The sequence below is a fragment of the Schistocerca serialis genome, chromosome 8 (assembly GCF_023864345.2).
Source record: "Schistocerca serialis cubense isolate TAMUIC-IGC-003099 chromosome 8, iqSchSeri2.2, whole genome shotgun sequence".
NCBI lineage: Eukaryota > Metazoa > Arthropoda > Insecta > Orthoptera > Acrididae > Schistocerca > Schistocerca serialis.
This window is the reverse complement of record NC_064645.1, coordinates 556,540,279-556,554,759: the sequence shown is the minus strand read 5'-3', so window position 1 is coordinate 556,554,759 and position 14,481 is coordinate 556,540,279. Positions and strand designations below refer to the sequence as shown.

The 14,481-nt window shown below is 37.4% G+C and overlaps 1 protein-coding gene across 1 annotated transcript in view; it reads left to right on the top strand.

The window, feature by feature from the left end:
• Positions 1–254: 254 nt before the first annotated feature.
• Positions 255–14,481, top strand: part of LOC126416767 (WD repeat-containing protein 26) — a 140,102-nt gene continuing 125,875 nt past the window's right edge. Inside the window, exons 1-2 of the mRNA XM_050084612.1 lie at positions 255–666; positions 7,676–7,775. Coding sequence (XP_049940569.1) covers positions 455–666; positions 7,676–7,775 — 312 coding nt within the window. The 5' untranslated portion in view covers positions 255–454. The remainder of the gene's footprint in view (positions 667–7,675; positions 7,776–14,481) is intronic.

The window sequence follows — 14,481 nt, the reverse complement described above, 5'->3', positions numbered from 1 at the left end:
CCCGGGCAAATTCCCACTTTGTTGTGGTATGACTGTAATCACGTCTATCACTGCTGACAAATGTGATCTGTGATTTTGCAATGAAAACACAACCAGAGATATTGTACTCGATGCGACATCTATGAACTGAAAGTCGAAGTATCAGCGTGGTCAGAGACTCGCTCTAACTGCAAATGGGTGTACCAGTTGAATGAGTTTTGCTAGTTGGCGAACCTATTTCCCAGGTCCTTGTATATGACGTCACAATCTAAACATTGCTCAGCTGTAGGAAGGTGTAGTGCTGTCGGAAGAGTGGTTGACGTTGGATTCACACTAGATTTCTTCGGGAAACTGAGTGTGTCTCCACAAATTTCACCACGGCGACCCGTTAGCAAGCCTGGCCTCGAGCGGAGAGTCGGACGACGGTGGACTTGCTCCGCCACCGCGAAAGAAATCGCGTACTTTGGACGCTACAATGCAGCAAGCAGCTAATGGCTGTGCGCAACGCAATGGAGTGTCCGAAGACCATTCCGATACTTTCAATCAACAAAACGGTGCCGAGATCTCGCCCGATGACAACGCTGTTAATGGAGGACCAAATGAGGAAATTACTCCGAAGATAATGGACAAGACCACTCAGGACATTGTGCGACTTATTGGGCAGCATTTGAAAACAATCGGGCTTGAGTATGTTTCACTCGAATTTATTTATTTAGGCGTTTCTTAATTGCTGTGGTTGTAGTAACAGTTTAGAAATATGTTTATATAAGAAGGAGTTGGTAGTGGAGAATCTTCATTACTCATGTTTATTAGCTGACCTATAAGTGACCTTATTTAGGCAAGGTGTAAGATGCATTCAACACAGCTGTTCGCCCAAGGTTTAGCTGTCAGCCTGCCTTTGTGTTTTCATCACATGATTGGTTGACCCACCCTTACGTTTGTTTACTGTGTTAATGTTTTTCACTGTTAGCAAGAAAGCCATTAAATGACTAGTGCATGAACTACATCAAGAAGAAAGAAAAAAGTAGTATTACTAAATGTTGTAAACAGACAATTAGCCTCCAGTGTTAGCGAAAGATAACATCATCGATTTTTTTGTTTGACCAAATCTGGTGGTACTTTGCGAAGTATTCCGTTGCATTTTGCTCGTTTTGCGCAAATAAGTTCAACGGACTGTTTATAATGTGGTGAAAAAAAAAAAAAAAAATCGTTCCACGTAATGACGTTGCAGACTCTTATCCAAGATTGAGGATTTTTTTTTACAAAATTAACTTTACAAATCAATCGTTTCTAAATGACAGAGTAATAAGTAGTTTGAAAGGTTATGAAAAGTATGATATTGTGAATTTGACACGAAAACGGCATAAATTTCATAGGCTGTGTAAGACGGACGAGACAAGAGAGAATACATAATTACGTCCATGGAAGACAGTACATCAACGAAGACAGGTTATTTCATAGTAACTGTAAAAAAGAAAAATGTTACGTCCAGTTCTAGAAATTATTGTCATTCTTTATTAAATGTTTCGAAGTTAAAGCGCAAATATTGTTCAGGATTCAGCGTTTATTTGTGCCATTTTTCCAACCTCAAAGATAGAATAAACTTTTGTATTGTAATTTACAAAGAGATTTAATTTTTGAACACACTTTTTAAGCCAAATAAAACATTGCTTTTTTTAATGTTTTGCATTTGAAATATTTAACTTGAAGAAAATTTTCTGCTTTGTATTGTTTTATTGTGTGAGGAGATTGACAGGCACTGCTTTTCAGTATTGTTTCAAATCTGGCATTTCTTGTAAACACTGTAAAACAGCACCAAACAGGCAGGTTTACAATTTTATACTGTACCTGATATCATAATTATATTGCATTTATCATCCATGTGTAATAATTATGCCTCATTTCTTGTTCAAGCTCAATCATTCTCCAACAACTCAGTCTTGAACAATTATAAATTTTATGAAGAAACAGAATTCTCTCATCAAATATGATACTTGGTTTTTGGTGAGGCTTAAGAAATAAATAGATGGATTTATCCTCACGCACTAAAACTATTAAAACATTGTCTTAAAGTATCGGACATGAGTGTTAGTATGAATATTTTTGAACAGTTCTTTGAAGATAAATTAAACATCATTGTGTAATATTTTTGTAGTTATCTCTCATTACACCCTTTTTGTTTGGAAGCTGCTGGAAATGCAAAAATCATCTATATCCTCACACTGGCTTTGGTCAAATGTCCCTTATTGACTGACATATTCCTGGTGCCCTGTAAAATTCGTTTGAGGCGCTAGTCCAAGTAATGTCCATGAAGAGGAATGTGTTTGGAAAGCTGTGTAACTTTCCTGTTTCACAATTCTTTACAAAAAAAAGATATTACTTTGGCTTATACAAAAGTTAATTGAATTTGTTACTTAAGGGACATAGTTGCAGTCCATTACCATTGGGTGTCAGTTACTTGTTATTTTTGGGTGTTTTGTGTGTAACTTTAACTCCTTGAATAATTCACTACACTCATGGTACCAATACTGTGCAGTGTACTTCTGAAGACACAGTTCAGTGGTTGGTTTGTGAGATTCTCTTTATTACCATACTGGCCACAAAGCATAAATAAAAACAAATTTGCTCTAGTGCCAGTTGCATACATTCGTTGGCTGCCTACTACAAATGATTCTTTACAGAGTATTAACTATTGTTATTTGGTGAATTGCAGTACAGAGAAGTGTGGAGTACTGCCGATAAATAGAGAGAATTCCAAATGAACAGCTTTTTTAATCTATAAAAGTGTCTAAGCTTCTATATGTTTAAAAAAATGCATATCGAAGCTATGATTTTGCGGCAACAACATAATCACCACCATGAAAAATATAGAAAAGATTTAGAATTTTAAGCTCGGTTCATTTATTGTTTCTCATTGATGGATATGCAGAATGGAAAAAAAATAAGGGCTATTCCTGCTGTTAAATGATGAAAGCACCAACTAATTCATTGGCTGAGAAGCATTTGTTAGTCAATATAATACTGAAAAATCTATTTCAGAATGGTGTTTTCCTATAACATTTTGTTGTTGTAACATGCCATATCCCTCATATGGTTCAGACGCAAATTATTCGGAAAGATCGGTCTCCAAGTTAACGAATTATGGACATAAATATTTTTTTTAGGTGGACTGTTATTGTTGCCCATGTTTGGTTCTACTTTCAGAAGAAAACATTTGAGAAAGCAATGAACATTGTGTGAATGACTAAGAGTTATAGCCTGGGACATGTTGGTATTCATTGTTATTTTCATCATTCAGATTCTTCAACGAATCCCATACCGAAAGTGAACCATCATGGATGTGGAATGAGTCAGAATGTAGCTCACCACACAGGTGGGATTTTTGATTAACTGCTGCTGTTTTCAAAATCAACAACTGATTGACAAGCAGGCTTGACTCCTTGTTAGGCACTTTAGCCACATACCTTAAAAAGTTACAAATTAACATGTTATATAATTAGCAGAAGAGACATTACTTTGTAAAACATGCTTCAGAAAACCACTGTAACTACACTTTCATAAGTTTGTGTTGATTGCTAGTAGTATAGACTAGTTTTTGAAAACATTTAATAGTTGATCCAGAAGCTAACGGTTTCAATAAAATATGAAAAATTTGTTGACTTATGTATTCTCAACTAAATTATTCCCTTGTGCAGTATATCCATATACTCCACAGCATACTATTATAGTGCTAGTGGGTATTAAAAATGGATTTATATTGTTAGAAAGGGCCTACAGGATGAATTTGTCGTTTCCTTTGTGGTGAAATGTGTTAGTTGTTAAATGTCAGTAGAGCTGAGGGCAGAAACAAATGGTTATGTTATGTGAGAGAAAGAGAATTGATGATGAGAAATGACAGTCATAATCCCCAGAGCTAATATATTTAGAAGTAACAAATTGTTGTCAAAGATCGTAAGAATTTTTCAGTTTTGTTGAGATGCTGCTATATAGAAGTATAACAACTATATTTCTACACTGCATTCATGGGTTAGTGTCAGTGGAGACAAATGTTTTGTATGTGGTTGGCCGTATCTTGTGTGCGCTTGAAATTTGATTTTTTTTTTTTTTTTTTCCTTTTTTAAAAGGAAGCTTGAAGATGTAGTTTTCTGCAGGCATAAATTGCTCTGTAGGTGTTGCAGGAAATGATGACATATGAACTGTTGTTGGATTGCAAGGGAAATGTTTTCAAAAAGAAATGTATTGTTTTCACAATACTTATGTATTGTTTTCACAATACTTTTGTTCACAGTTTAGGATAATATAAAGTAACAGCTGTTAATTTTTGTGTATCATGTGATACAGATGTCAGGGGGAACCATGTTCTTTCCTGTGTACTAGTATGTTGTTCACTGATTTGAACAATGTATATTTCTCTACCTGTCAGCTACTGTGCCACTTTTGAGGAACATTTAAAGTGAGGGGAAATTTAATATTAGACTAATGTTGGGAAATAGTAGACATAAAGGCTTTTTTTCTGGGTGTGATCTCCATAATACTCTGTCCTTTGCCAGAAGTTATTCACCCAAAAGCAATAGAACTGAGGTCATAAGCAACATTTCATTTACTGTTTCCATCAGTTGTCAAAAATTCATGGTTAAAATGAAGTTAATACTGTATGTGGCTAAAAATAAAATAACAGTATAGACGAGGCATTGAATCACAGGCAGGCACAATAGAAAAGGCATCTAAAGTATTAAAGCTTTGGGTCAAAGTCCTTCTCCCGCTGCAGCAGAAAGAAAGCACACACACACACACACACACACACACACACACACACACACACACACACAGTCGCGCGCATGCATGACCTTCCACCCCCCCCCTCCCCTCCCCCTCCTCTCTCTCTCTCTCTCTCTCTCTCTCTCTCTCTCTCTCTCTCTCTCTCTCGTACTTTCCATTGTTTGGGGGAGAAAAAAAAATTATTTCTGTGGCAAGCAATTTTCTTTCACACTTTTATAACTGTGTTTGTAGACATATTTCTGTAATGTCCAAGGCTTTTATTTATTCATCTTTGTATCCAGACTCATGACAACGTATTCTGGCACCTATCAATTTTCTGTTCCTTGCCATATGAGACAAAGGATTAAATGCATTGTAAAGTGCTTTGCCGTGATACAATAATCAGTTCTGTTGTTAGTTTTTCATCAAATAGATTAGCTATATGTCAAGAAATTGAGGACGTGATGTCAGTTGTATTGCTATAGACAGAGGACCATAAATTATAGGTATTCTACAGTTGATTATTTTCTTGTAACATATTATTTGTTATTTTCTTTTCTATGCATTTCCCCATCTGTTGTTTTTCCATAAGAAACCTTTCTCATTAGCTCCCTTTTTTGTCACCAAGCAAGTGTAGCATAGTGGGGGTAGTAGCACTACTGCCTGTTCTAACAGAATCTTAAGTTGAGAGAGAGAAAGAGAGCAAGAACTGTATGATGGTGACCAATATGTTAAAATTCTTTTTGGGTTGGTTCTTTTGAAAAAGACTTAGCCAGTGTTGTTTCCCACCTGTGTTCTGTCTGAGCTTACACTCAATTTCTAGAGACCTTATGGTTGACTGGATATTAAACCCTTTTTTAAAGCTTTTTTTTTTTCTGTGTGTGATTTGTGCCATAGAGGTGGATTAGTGCCAGAGCGGTGGAGGTTAACATATTCACTATGAGGGCTGATGGATATAGCTCAGCATTGCAGTCCTCCATCCTTCTAAAATTCGTAAAATTTACTAGCTTTATGGGAAGGTTTATAATTTTGTGTACGTGAGCCGTAGTATGTAATATGGCCAACTGCAAAAGCTGTAAGTTAGTGTTTAAGATTCCCTTAAGTCATCTAAAGTGAACAATGCAATGGTTTCATCGATAAGCTGTTAGCCAGCTCTTCCTTCCGTGCACGTGAGCTGTTGCTCTTAGTCTTGATGATGATCTTTCAGTTGCTGCTTCTTTTTTTGTGAGGAACACGGGAAAAATGATTATGTAAATGGTATCTGAAATCAAATGCCATGCATTTACCATTAGGAACCTACTAATATTTTTTTTCAATGTCTGTTTATGTTAGATCATTAGAAGCACAATATGATTTGCAGGTGTTACTGAATGTGGGTATTTTTATTTTCATACCATTCATTACAATACAGAATACACTTTACTTGGTTTATGTTTCTTAAACAGTACATTTTGTGAAAATGTATGTCTTTCTTTTAATGTTATACTGTGGTGTGTATACTGTGAGGCAAAGTAAAGATTTCAGCATTTTATGAGACAGAATGTATCTTTTACAAAAAGTTTCAGAATACTTGGTTTCAGGAATTTGTAAGTATAACTCAAAATTTGTTACTTCAGGTGCATATTTCTTAAAAACCTATGTTGTTTTCATCTGTCATGGGTAGATTGTCACATTTAGTTATTCAGTCCATTATTTCTCATTAAATGGAATCACCTGTTTAAGGTATCAGCGTAGGCTATAATTGTCTCATAATGAGATGGTGTTCTGTCTGTAATGACAACGTTGTTAAGCTTACAACATATTCATTGCTTGGTAATGGTGACTTAATGCTTCTGCACCTGAACATCAAGGTGATGTATTCTGAGTGTCTTATAATAAAAAGACAAGCTGCGAGTGTGAGTTACTCAATTTGAAATAGTTAAATCACAAATGTTCCCATTGGGATTGTTTTTAACACAAACCAGTGGTATCCATATTAATTGAAGTTAATGAAACTAAAAACGATTTGGGGCTAGATAGTTATAATCCAGAGGATTGTAGGTGACAGAATATTTTTATCTAGTCAGTTGTCTGCAGCCTTATTTGTTAAGGAGAACCCAGTCAACACCAAAAGTTTAGGGGGAGAATCTTCAGTGGTCTTATAAGAAGAATGATCAACAATGTCTTATATAATATGAGGACAATGTGGCAAATGTAAATCTTTGATCCCACCTATTGCAGCACATAAGGGTGAGGAAGAAACTCAACCATGGCCTTATCAAAGGAACAATCTCAATATTTCTCTGAGGTGATTTAGAGAAAACATAGAAGACCCAAACCTGAACTGCATGACAGACACTACTCCTTACCTCCCAAAAGTTACTATAGTGCTATAAACAATGTGTCAGCAAGCATTATAACCAGAACTTAAGATACATTGGAAACATTATGTGGAAGACTCCGTAAATGGATCTCATTTTGAACATCGAAGACGTAGTTGTGGTGAAACTGTCTTGTGTTCAAGAGACAGATGACTGTCATTTGATAATGTAAGACTCAAATTTCAATATGTGTCATTTTAATGCAAATTAAACATAGCACTTATTTTATTGTAAATTTTTGGTTGCTATGAAATCATGTTCCTTTAGAGCTAGGACAAATATGGAGAGTTGTTTAATACTGTATACATGGTTTTTATTGGACCAATGACATATCTTGTTTAGTAACACAAGTGCCTATGATGGTTTATTGTCAGCTATTTTATTGCTATTTTTATTTGAATAAAGGTAGTTGTGGTTAAGTTTAATCAGCATACCACAGGGACAACAAAATTTCAGTTGTTCTGGTATATGTTGCTTTTGATTTTGTGTACTTGGATAGTAGATTTTAACAATTTAACAGAAGCTATAAAGTGTCTTTGGTTACATGAACTAATAAATGCATGCATTCTTTCCTACAGCCGGACTGCGGACTTACTGATGCAGGAGTCTGGGTGTCGCCTTGACCATCCGGCTGCTGCCAAATTCCGACAACACGTTATGGATGGAGACTGGAATAAGGTTTTTTGTTATTACATTGGTTTACTTGACAAGTGGAACTGGTATAAAGTTCTTGGGTTTCCAAGTGGTGTCATCAAATAGATGTGACAGTCTAAGATTCACTGCCTTTATTTTTTGACAAAATGTCAGTGACATCCCTTTCCTCTTTGCGTATCTATCACTGTGGAGTGACATGCCCCCTACCCCACCACAAGGTCGTTGCATGTGGTGGTGGGGTTATGTGGGTAGCATTAAAGTCATACCGCTAGCATTCTGCTTCTGATACATCATCGAGATATATGTCTCTCAAGAAACACTCTCTTGGTATATGGTTGCCACTATGAATTTCATGCATTGAGTTGGTTCATAAGTTCATAGCATTTTTCCGTAAGTTTATTAAACACAGCAGACATACGTAGACTTTAGTGATCAGTAATGTATTATACTGCACTATTTACAATAGTCTACCAATGCTGGGATAACTTTTCAATTCTGCAACATACAAATCATGTGGTTTGGAGGTGCAGGATTCATCAAGCCATGTTCAGAGCTCTTTTTCATCTGGAGAGGAAGTTCCTTAAAGGTTGCTGAATAGAGAGTGGAAAATGCGAAAATCTCAGGACAGATGAATAAGATGGGTGTGGAATGACTTCCCAACCCAACTCCTGTGTTGTGTTTTTTATCAGTCTAGCAGAATGTGGGTGGGCGTTAGCATAGAGCAACATCACTTAAAGTCTTCCTGGCCATTGTTCTTATATTGTGTTTGCAAGATGTCTCCGTTGTTCGTAATAAATGTCAGCAGTGATGGTTACGCCTCAGGAAAGCAAATTGTAGTACATAGTACACGACACCGTTGCCGTTCTACCAGATGCATAACATTATCTTTTGTGGATGCATGCAGGCTTTTGTATGGGGAGTTTTGGACTTGTTTGGACTCAGTCATTCATTTCTCTCCCTTATGTTAGCATAAAGACACCATTTGTCATCACCAATAACAATACAGAGTAGGAGTAGTCGGTTGTTTGAGCCAGTTGATGAGAAAGCAGAGATGCACATATGACCACCTAATGATTTTTGTGATTTTGGCTTAGAGCATGCAGTACCCATTTTTGAACCTTCCCATTGCCTGAATATGTGGCACAATGGTGGAAGGATCACAGTTCGTCACATTTGCCAGTTTTTTAGTACACTGACATGGATCATTGTTGATTAAAGCATTAAATGATCATCAAACCCCGATGGGCTCCTGGATGTGGAGAGTCACAAATGTGAAAACAATCCTCTTTAAAATGAGAAAACCATTTTCTTGCCATGCTCTGTCCAGTGCTGTTATCCCCAGACAATGTGTAAATGTTTCTGGCTTCCTCCACTGCTGTCACTTGGAAATGTTCAGATTTTTGCACTTGGCATTTTCTAGCACCCACAGCTCCACTCACTATCTCCAAATGACAAAATGACTGTATGTAAACTCAAGTAGCAACAGTTAACTACAAATATAAAATGACAATTGATAAATAAACCCATAGCAACCGAAATATCAAAATACGAAACAAAAATGCTACGAACTTAAGCACCAACCTAATGCATAGCCTTAACCTTGAAGATGGCCAAAGGCAGTCACATTAAACAACATGTGTATTGTGAACATTAAGTTCAATTTGGATCCTTTCCAGTGACAGCACTCCAAAACTGCATCGAACTGAGACATATACAGTTGAGCCATGGATTGGAACCTGAATGACGTCAAGATTTGAATGTAGTCCCTTGCCATGCCAACATCAGTCACAGGTGGTAGTGGTATAGGAGGTGAGCCACTTCATGGCAACGATCTAAACAGGGATCAGGCTCCTGATCAGCAATATGCCAGAAAATGAAAGGAGGGAATTTCGTGGAAACATTACACATCTTTCACAGATGCACATGTTTGGAAGTTGAAGAACATTATATCATTGTTTACATTACTGTGTCCACACGACAGATCTGCATGAAATTGCATGTGTGGTCTTTCAGCTGTGAATGGGAGCATTATCATACTGAAAACTAAAGGAAAAGAGTAACAGATAATCTCAACTGAAATACGAAGCTTAATGGGTATTGCTTGCAGAAGGCTAGGGTTAGAGATCAAATTGGGTTAGAGATCAAATTCAAATTTCCTGCACAATTTTAATGTGCCAGCAAGTTAAACAGGAGCATAACACTGCTTCAGTGTGGGAATCAGTAGACTGATATGGTCTTGATCATGTGCTTCCTCCAAATGCTGGTCAAGTGAGGTATTCCTGACAGCTTACATAGAGTTCAGACAGAAGGATCAGAGGGATATTGGGAAATTGAAATTGTGGAACAGGCAGTGAGATGTAATACATTACTTGCAGAAATTCAGCAACCAGCTACTAACTAAACCCCCCTCCCCTCCCTTGCCCTCATCTCCTGAAGTCTCGGTGGTGGTGACAGACTGATCTATTGCTCAGTCCGAGATCTAGGTTAGGTTGGAAGGTGACAGTTTTGTAGTGAGTTGGCGAAGCCAATAAATGTGAAAGTAAGAACTGTGCTTATGATAACAAATTGATTGGTGATGAAGTCTGATGTTAACGGCTGTGCTTTGTTGAAAGGATCAAAGGGGTACAATACATATCTTTTACCCCAGCTACTCGTTATAGCTTTATTTATGTCGAAATACCTTTTGTTCTTTCAGCCATCTTCGGTTGATATGAAAATTTGTCTTCATGAGTCCAAAGTTTTTTTCGTTGGATGCATTTTGATTTCTACAGCTGCCCTGTGAAAAATAGCAGTGTGTTTAGGTACCATGCTTCCGAGTTGTATTTTTTATGTTTAATCAACATTTAGGTGCACTAATTTTTGTTTTGTAATTTATAGCTCATATTTCCATATAAATACAAAAAAAAGAAGCTACAAGTACAGAATAAAAATAAGAACACCTACACTGACAGAAAAAAATCACAACACCAAAAAATAATTAATGTAGAGTAATGAAAATTCTGGAATATATTTGTCTAGGTAACACAATTAAGTGATTAACATTGCAAGATCAGAGATTAATGTAAGCACAAGATAAGCCATTGCAAATGTGATATGCTGTACATTAATTGTCAGTGTAACTGCCAGAAAGCATTGTGTTGTCAGGTGCTGGATGTTAGTTTGTGGGATGAAGCTCCATGCGTGGTGCACTTTGTTGGTCAATACAGAGACAGTTAATGCTGTTTGTGCATGACTCTGGAGTTGTTGTCCAGTGATGTCCCATATGTGCTTGATTGGAAATGGATGTGGCAATTTAGCAAGTCAAGGCAACATGCTGACTGACTGTAGAGCATGTTGGGCTATAGCAGCATCATGTGGACAAGCGTAACCCAGTTGGAAAACAGCCCCTGGTATGCTGTTCACGAATGGCAGTACAACAGATTGAATCACCAGACTGATGTACAGATCTGCAGCCAGGGTGCAGGGGATAAACATGAGACCACTCCTGCTGTTATATGAAATTGCACCCCAAACTATTACTTCAGATGTAGGTCCTGTGTGCCTAGTGTGCAGGCAGGTTGGTTGTAGGTCCCCAACTGGCCTCCTAATCAACATACAGCCATCATCAGAAAAAAACAATAGACCTCCACCCTGCCCTCCAATGAGCTCTCGCTTGACACTGCTGAAATTGCAAATGATGGTAATTTGGGGTCAGTGGAATGTATGCTACAGGGTGTCTGTCTCAGATCTGTTCTTGAAATAACCATTTGTAACAGTTTGTTGTATCACTGTGGTGCCAACTGCTGCTCATATTGCTTCTGCAGATGCAGTACAGGGGGCCAGAGTCATACGCCGAACACTACGGTCTTCCCTCTTGGTAGTGCCACGGGTCTGGAGCCCAGTCTCCTTGTGACCATACATTCTCCTGACCACCACTGTCGGCAGTAATGTACATTGGGTACATATCTTCCACATCTTTCTGCACTATCACAGAAGGAAATGCCAGCTTCTTGTAACCCTGTTACACGACCTTGTTCAAATTCAGTGAGATGTGGAGAATGGTGTCTTTGTCACTTTTATTGCATTTTGACTAACATCAACTCAACCTATCCAATCTCAAAGGTAACTAATGCCCACGACCGTTACAGCGTGTATTTAAAGCAAACTCGATATGCATCCTCATACCTGCACCACAAGTGCCACCCTCACCCCACTGGTGTGAAATTTGAATAGACATCATCTGTCAGATGTAGAAATACACTTACCAAGTTCTGTTGACGTCATACAACTCCTTCTTGGTGCCGTAATTTTTTTTTCTGTCGGTGTAACTATTAATAAACATGAAAATATACAAATTGAGAAATATGATAGCTAAATGAAATGTTGCTTTGCACACGGTAGCTGCAGCCTTCAATATGCAGTCAACGAAAACATTATATTGATAAAGAGATAAATGTATTATGCCAACTGAAGATGGGTAAAAGCTTGTGAAGTACATCTTAATAGAAATAAGCACTATAAAAAAAGTGTCTAGTTGCTGTATTTCTTCAAGTAATTTAATCCATAGCCACAGAGCTCAACCACCATTATGATGTGTAAAAATCAAACAATGGAAAATCCAGGATGGAATGTAACAATACCAGAGAAGGAAAGTTGCCACTCACCATATGGCGGAGATGTTGAGTCGTGATAGGCACAACAAAAAGATTCACACTATTATAACTTTCAGCCATTAAGGCCTTTGTCAGCAGTACACACACACACACACACACACACACACACACACACACACACACAACTTGCACACACGTCTGCAGTCTCAGAGAGCTGAAGAGACTGCAGACGTGTGTGCAAGTCGCATTTGTGTGTGTGTGTGTGTGTGTGTGTGTGTGTGTGTGTGTGTGTGTGTGTGTTTGGGGGGGGGGGGGGGGGCTCAGCATCTCCCCTATATTCTATGTTATGATGGGTAAATTAGATATGATACTTGTCTGGGCAGTTTTTGTTGTTGGAGCATGACCTGTGATAGGCAACAGTTTCAGTTTAACTCGTGGTCTGGCCTACTCTTAAAAAGTTACATGAAATCTTCTGAAATATGAGAGTTTCATTATAGAATCATTGTTCTGTTGATGTATGGTAGCAGTAATACATAGAACTATTCATTCATTTATCGTGCCCATGGTTCACATCAAGAAGGAGGACCTTTGGGGATGCGGAATGAGTCAAGATATACATTACCAAAAGACACTCATATTGTAGAAACTTAAACTGTATATTGTATCAGAGATAAGCTATCTCAGTGCTACTTAGTACTATTTGTGCTTACAACAGTTAAATTTAACATAGTATCATATATCTTATGTTTACCTCCTATTAATAGCATATGTGCTTGATTACATTGGTATCTTTATTCTTCATAGCAAATACTTATCTAGGGCTTTAAATACTAAGTCCTATTTACAGTACGTTACTACTTGTCATGCAACTTTACAGCAAGCATGGAACTACTTTCCATGTGACCAACAGAAATTTCCAATCCTTGAATCCAGATAATTTATAGAAGGAAAGAAGTGTGCTTATAATTTTCTTTTGAATTACTCAGGATTTGAAACTGCTTTCTTTATGTTAGATGGGAATTTGTTGAATACCTTTGCACTAGAGTACATAATCCACTCCGAACCCTAGGCAAAGAGCAGAGCCTGGATGAAAATTATGTTTGTGTCTTAGATTGAGTATTCGTGTTTCACAGTTCAACTGAAACTGATTTTTATCATCAGCATCAAAAATCATGAAGGACTAAATGAATTGCTAATTGAATTAAGAATTCCTGGATCCTGATTATTTAATTTACACAATATTCTTTCTGCTCATTTCTGCTGAATGAATGTTTTATTTACTTCAAGCGCTTGACCCCATAAGGTAATTTCATAAGACAGTAGGGAATGAAACTGTAAAAAAATAAGTTATTAGGCCAAACAATGAGAGAGACTTCTATGTGCAAAACACACTGAACTAAGCTTGGTTACCTTCATGTTGGCTCCATTTTAATTTGTTATCCTACTGGATCCTGACGAATTCTACGCAGTGTGTTTCATTTAATGTATAACCAATCTTTCCTTACTTGCGCTGCTAGCAGTTGGCATTATTGCATGTCTGAAATTGAATGAATGAATCTTTACCAGATGAAGGTTAAGGTACGAACTTTATATTGCACTCCGTATTATTATTATTATTGTTATTATTATTGTGTGCTCTTATTTTCCAAGATCCTTCCCCAAAGATCCTAAATCGCGGATAACATTGTTGAGCCCTGCACTTGTCTAAAAATTGCTATAGTTTGCATCACAGCAGAAGGCAGCTAAGTTTTTAAATGTTCTGCGCATCCCTTCTCTCCCCTCCCCTCTCTATTAATGCCTGGCAGCCAGTGTGATTTATCCTGCATCAGATTTCTTTGCCCTGAACATTGCTGGACAATGATTAATCCTCTTATTCAGACCGCAGTATGACCATTTTTCACTGGCAATGAAATTTTATTAACTGTTGTGTGCAGTAACACTTTGTAATTCTTGGCAACATGGAAGACATTTTCCTTCCTCTTTACTGTTGTAACACTTCTTTATTACAGTACTACTTTGCGCAGAGGTGCCTTTATGTGTGACGTGCGTGGTAGTTGTGTTGTAATCACTTCCCAAAAAGGTCTGTACAGGCTCTGACAGTTGCCACTCATGGCTTGAACAAAGTATTACAATGTCTT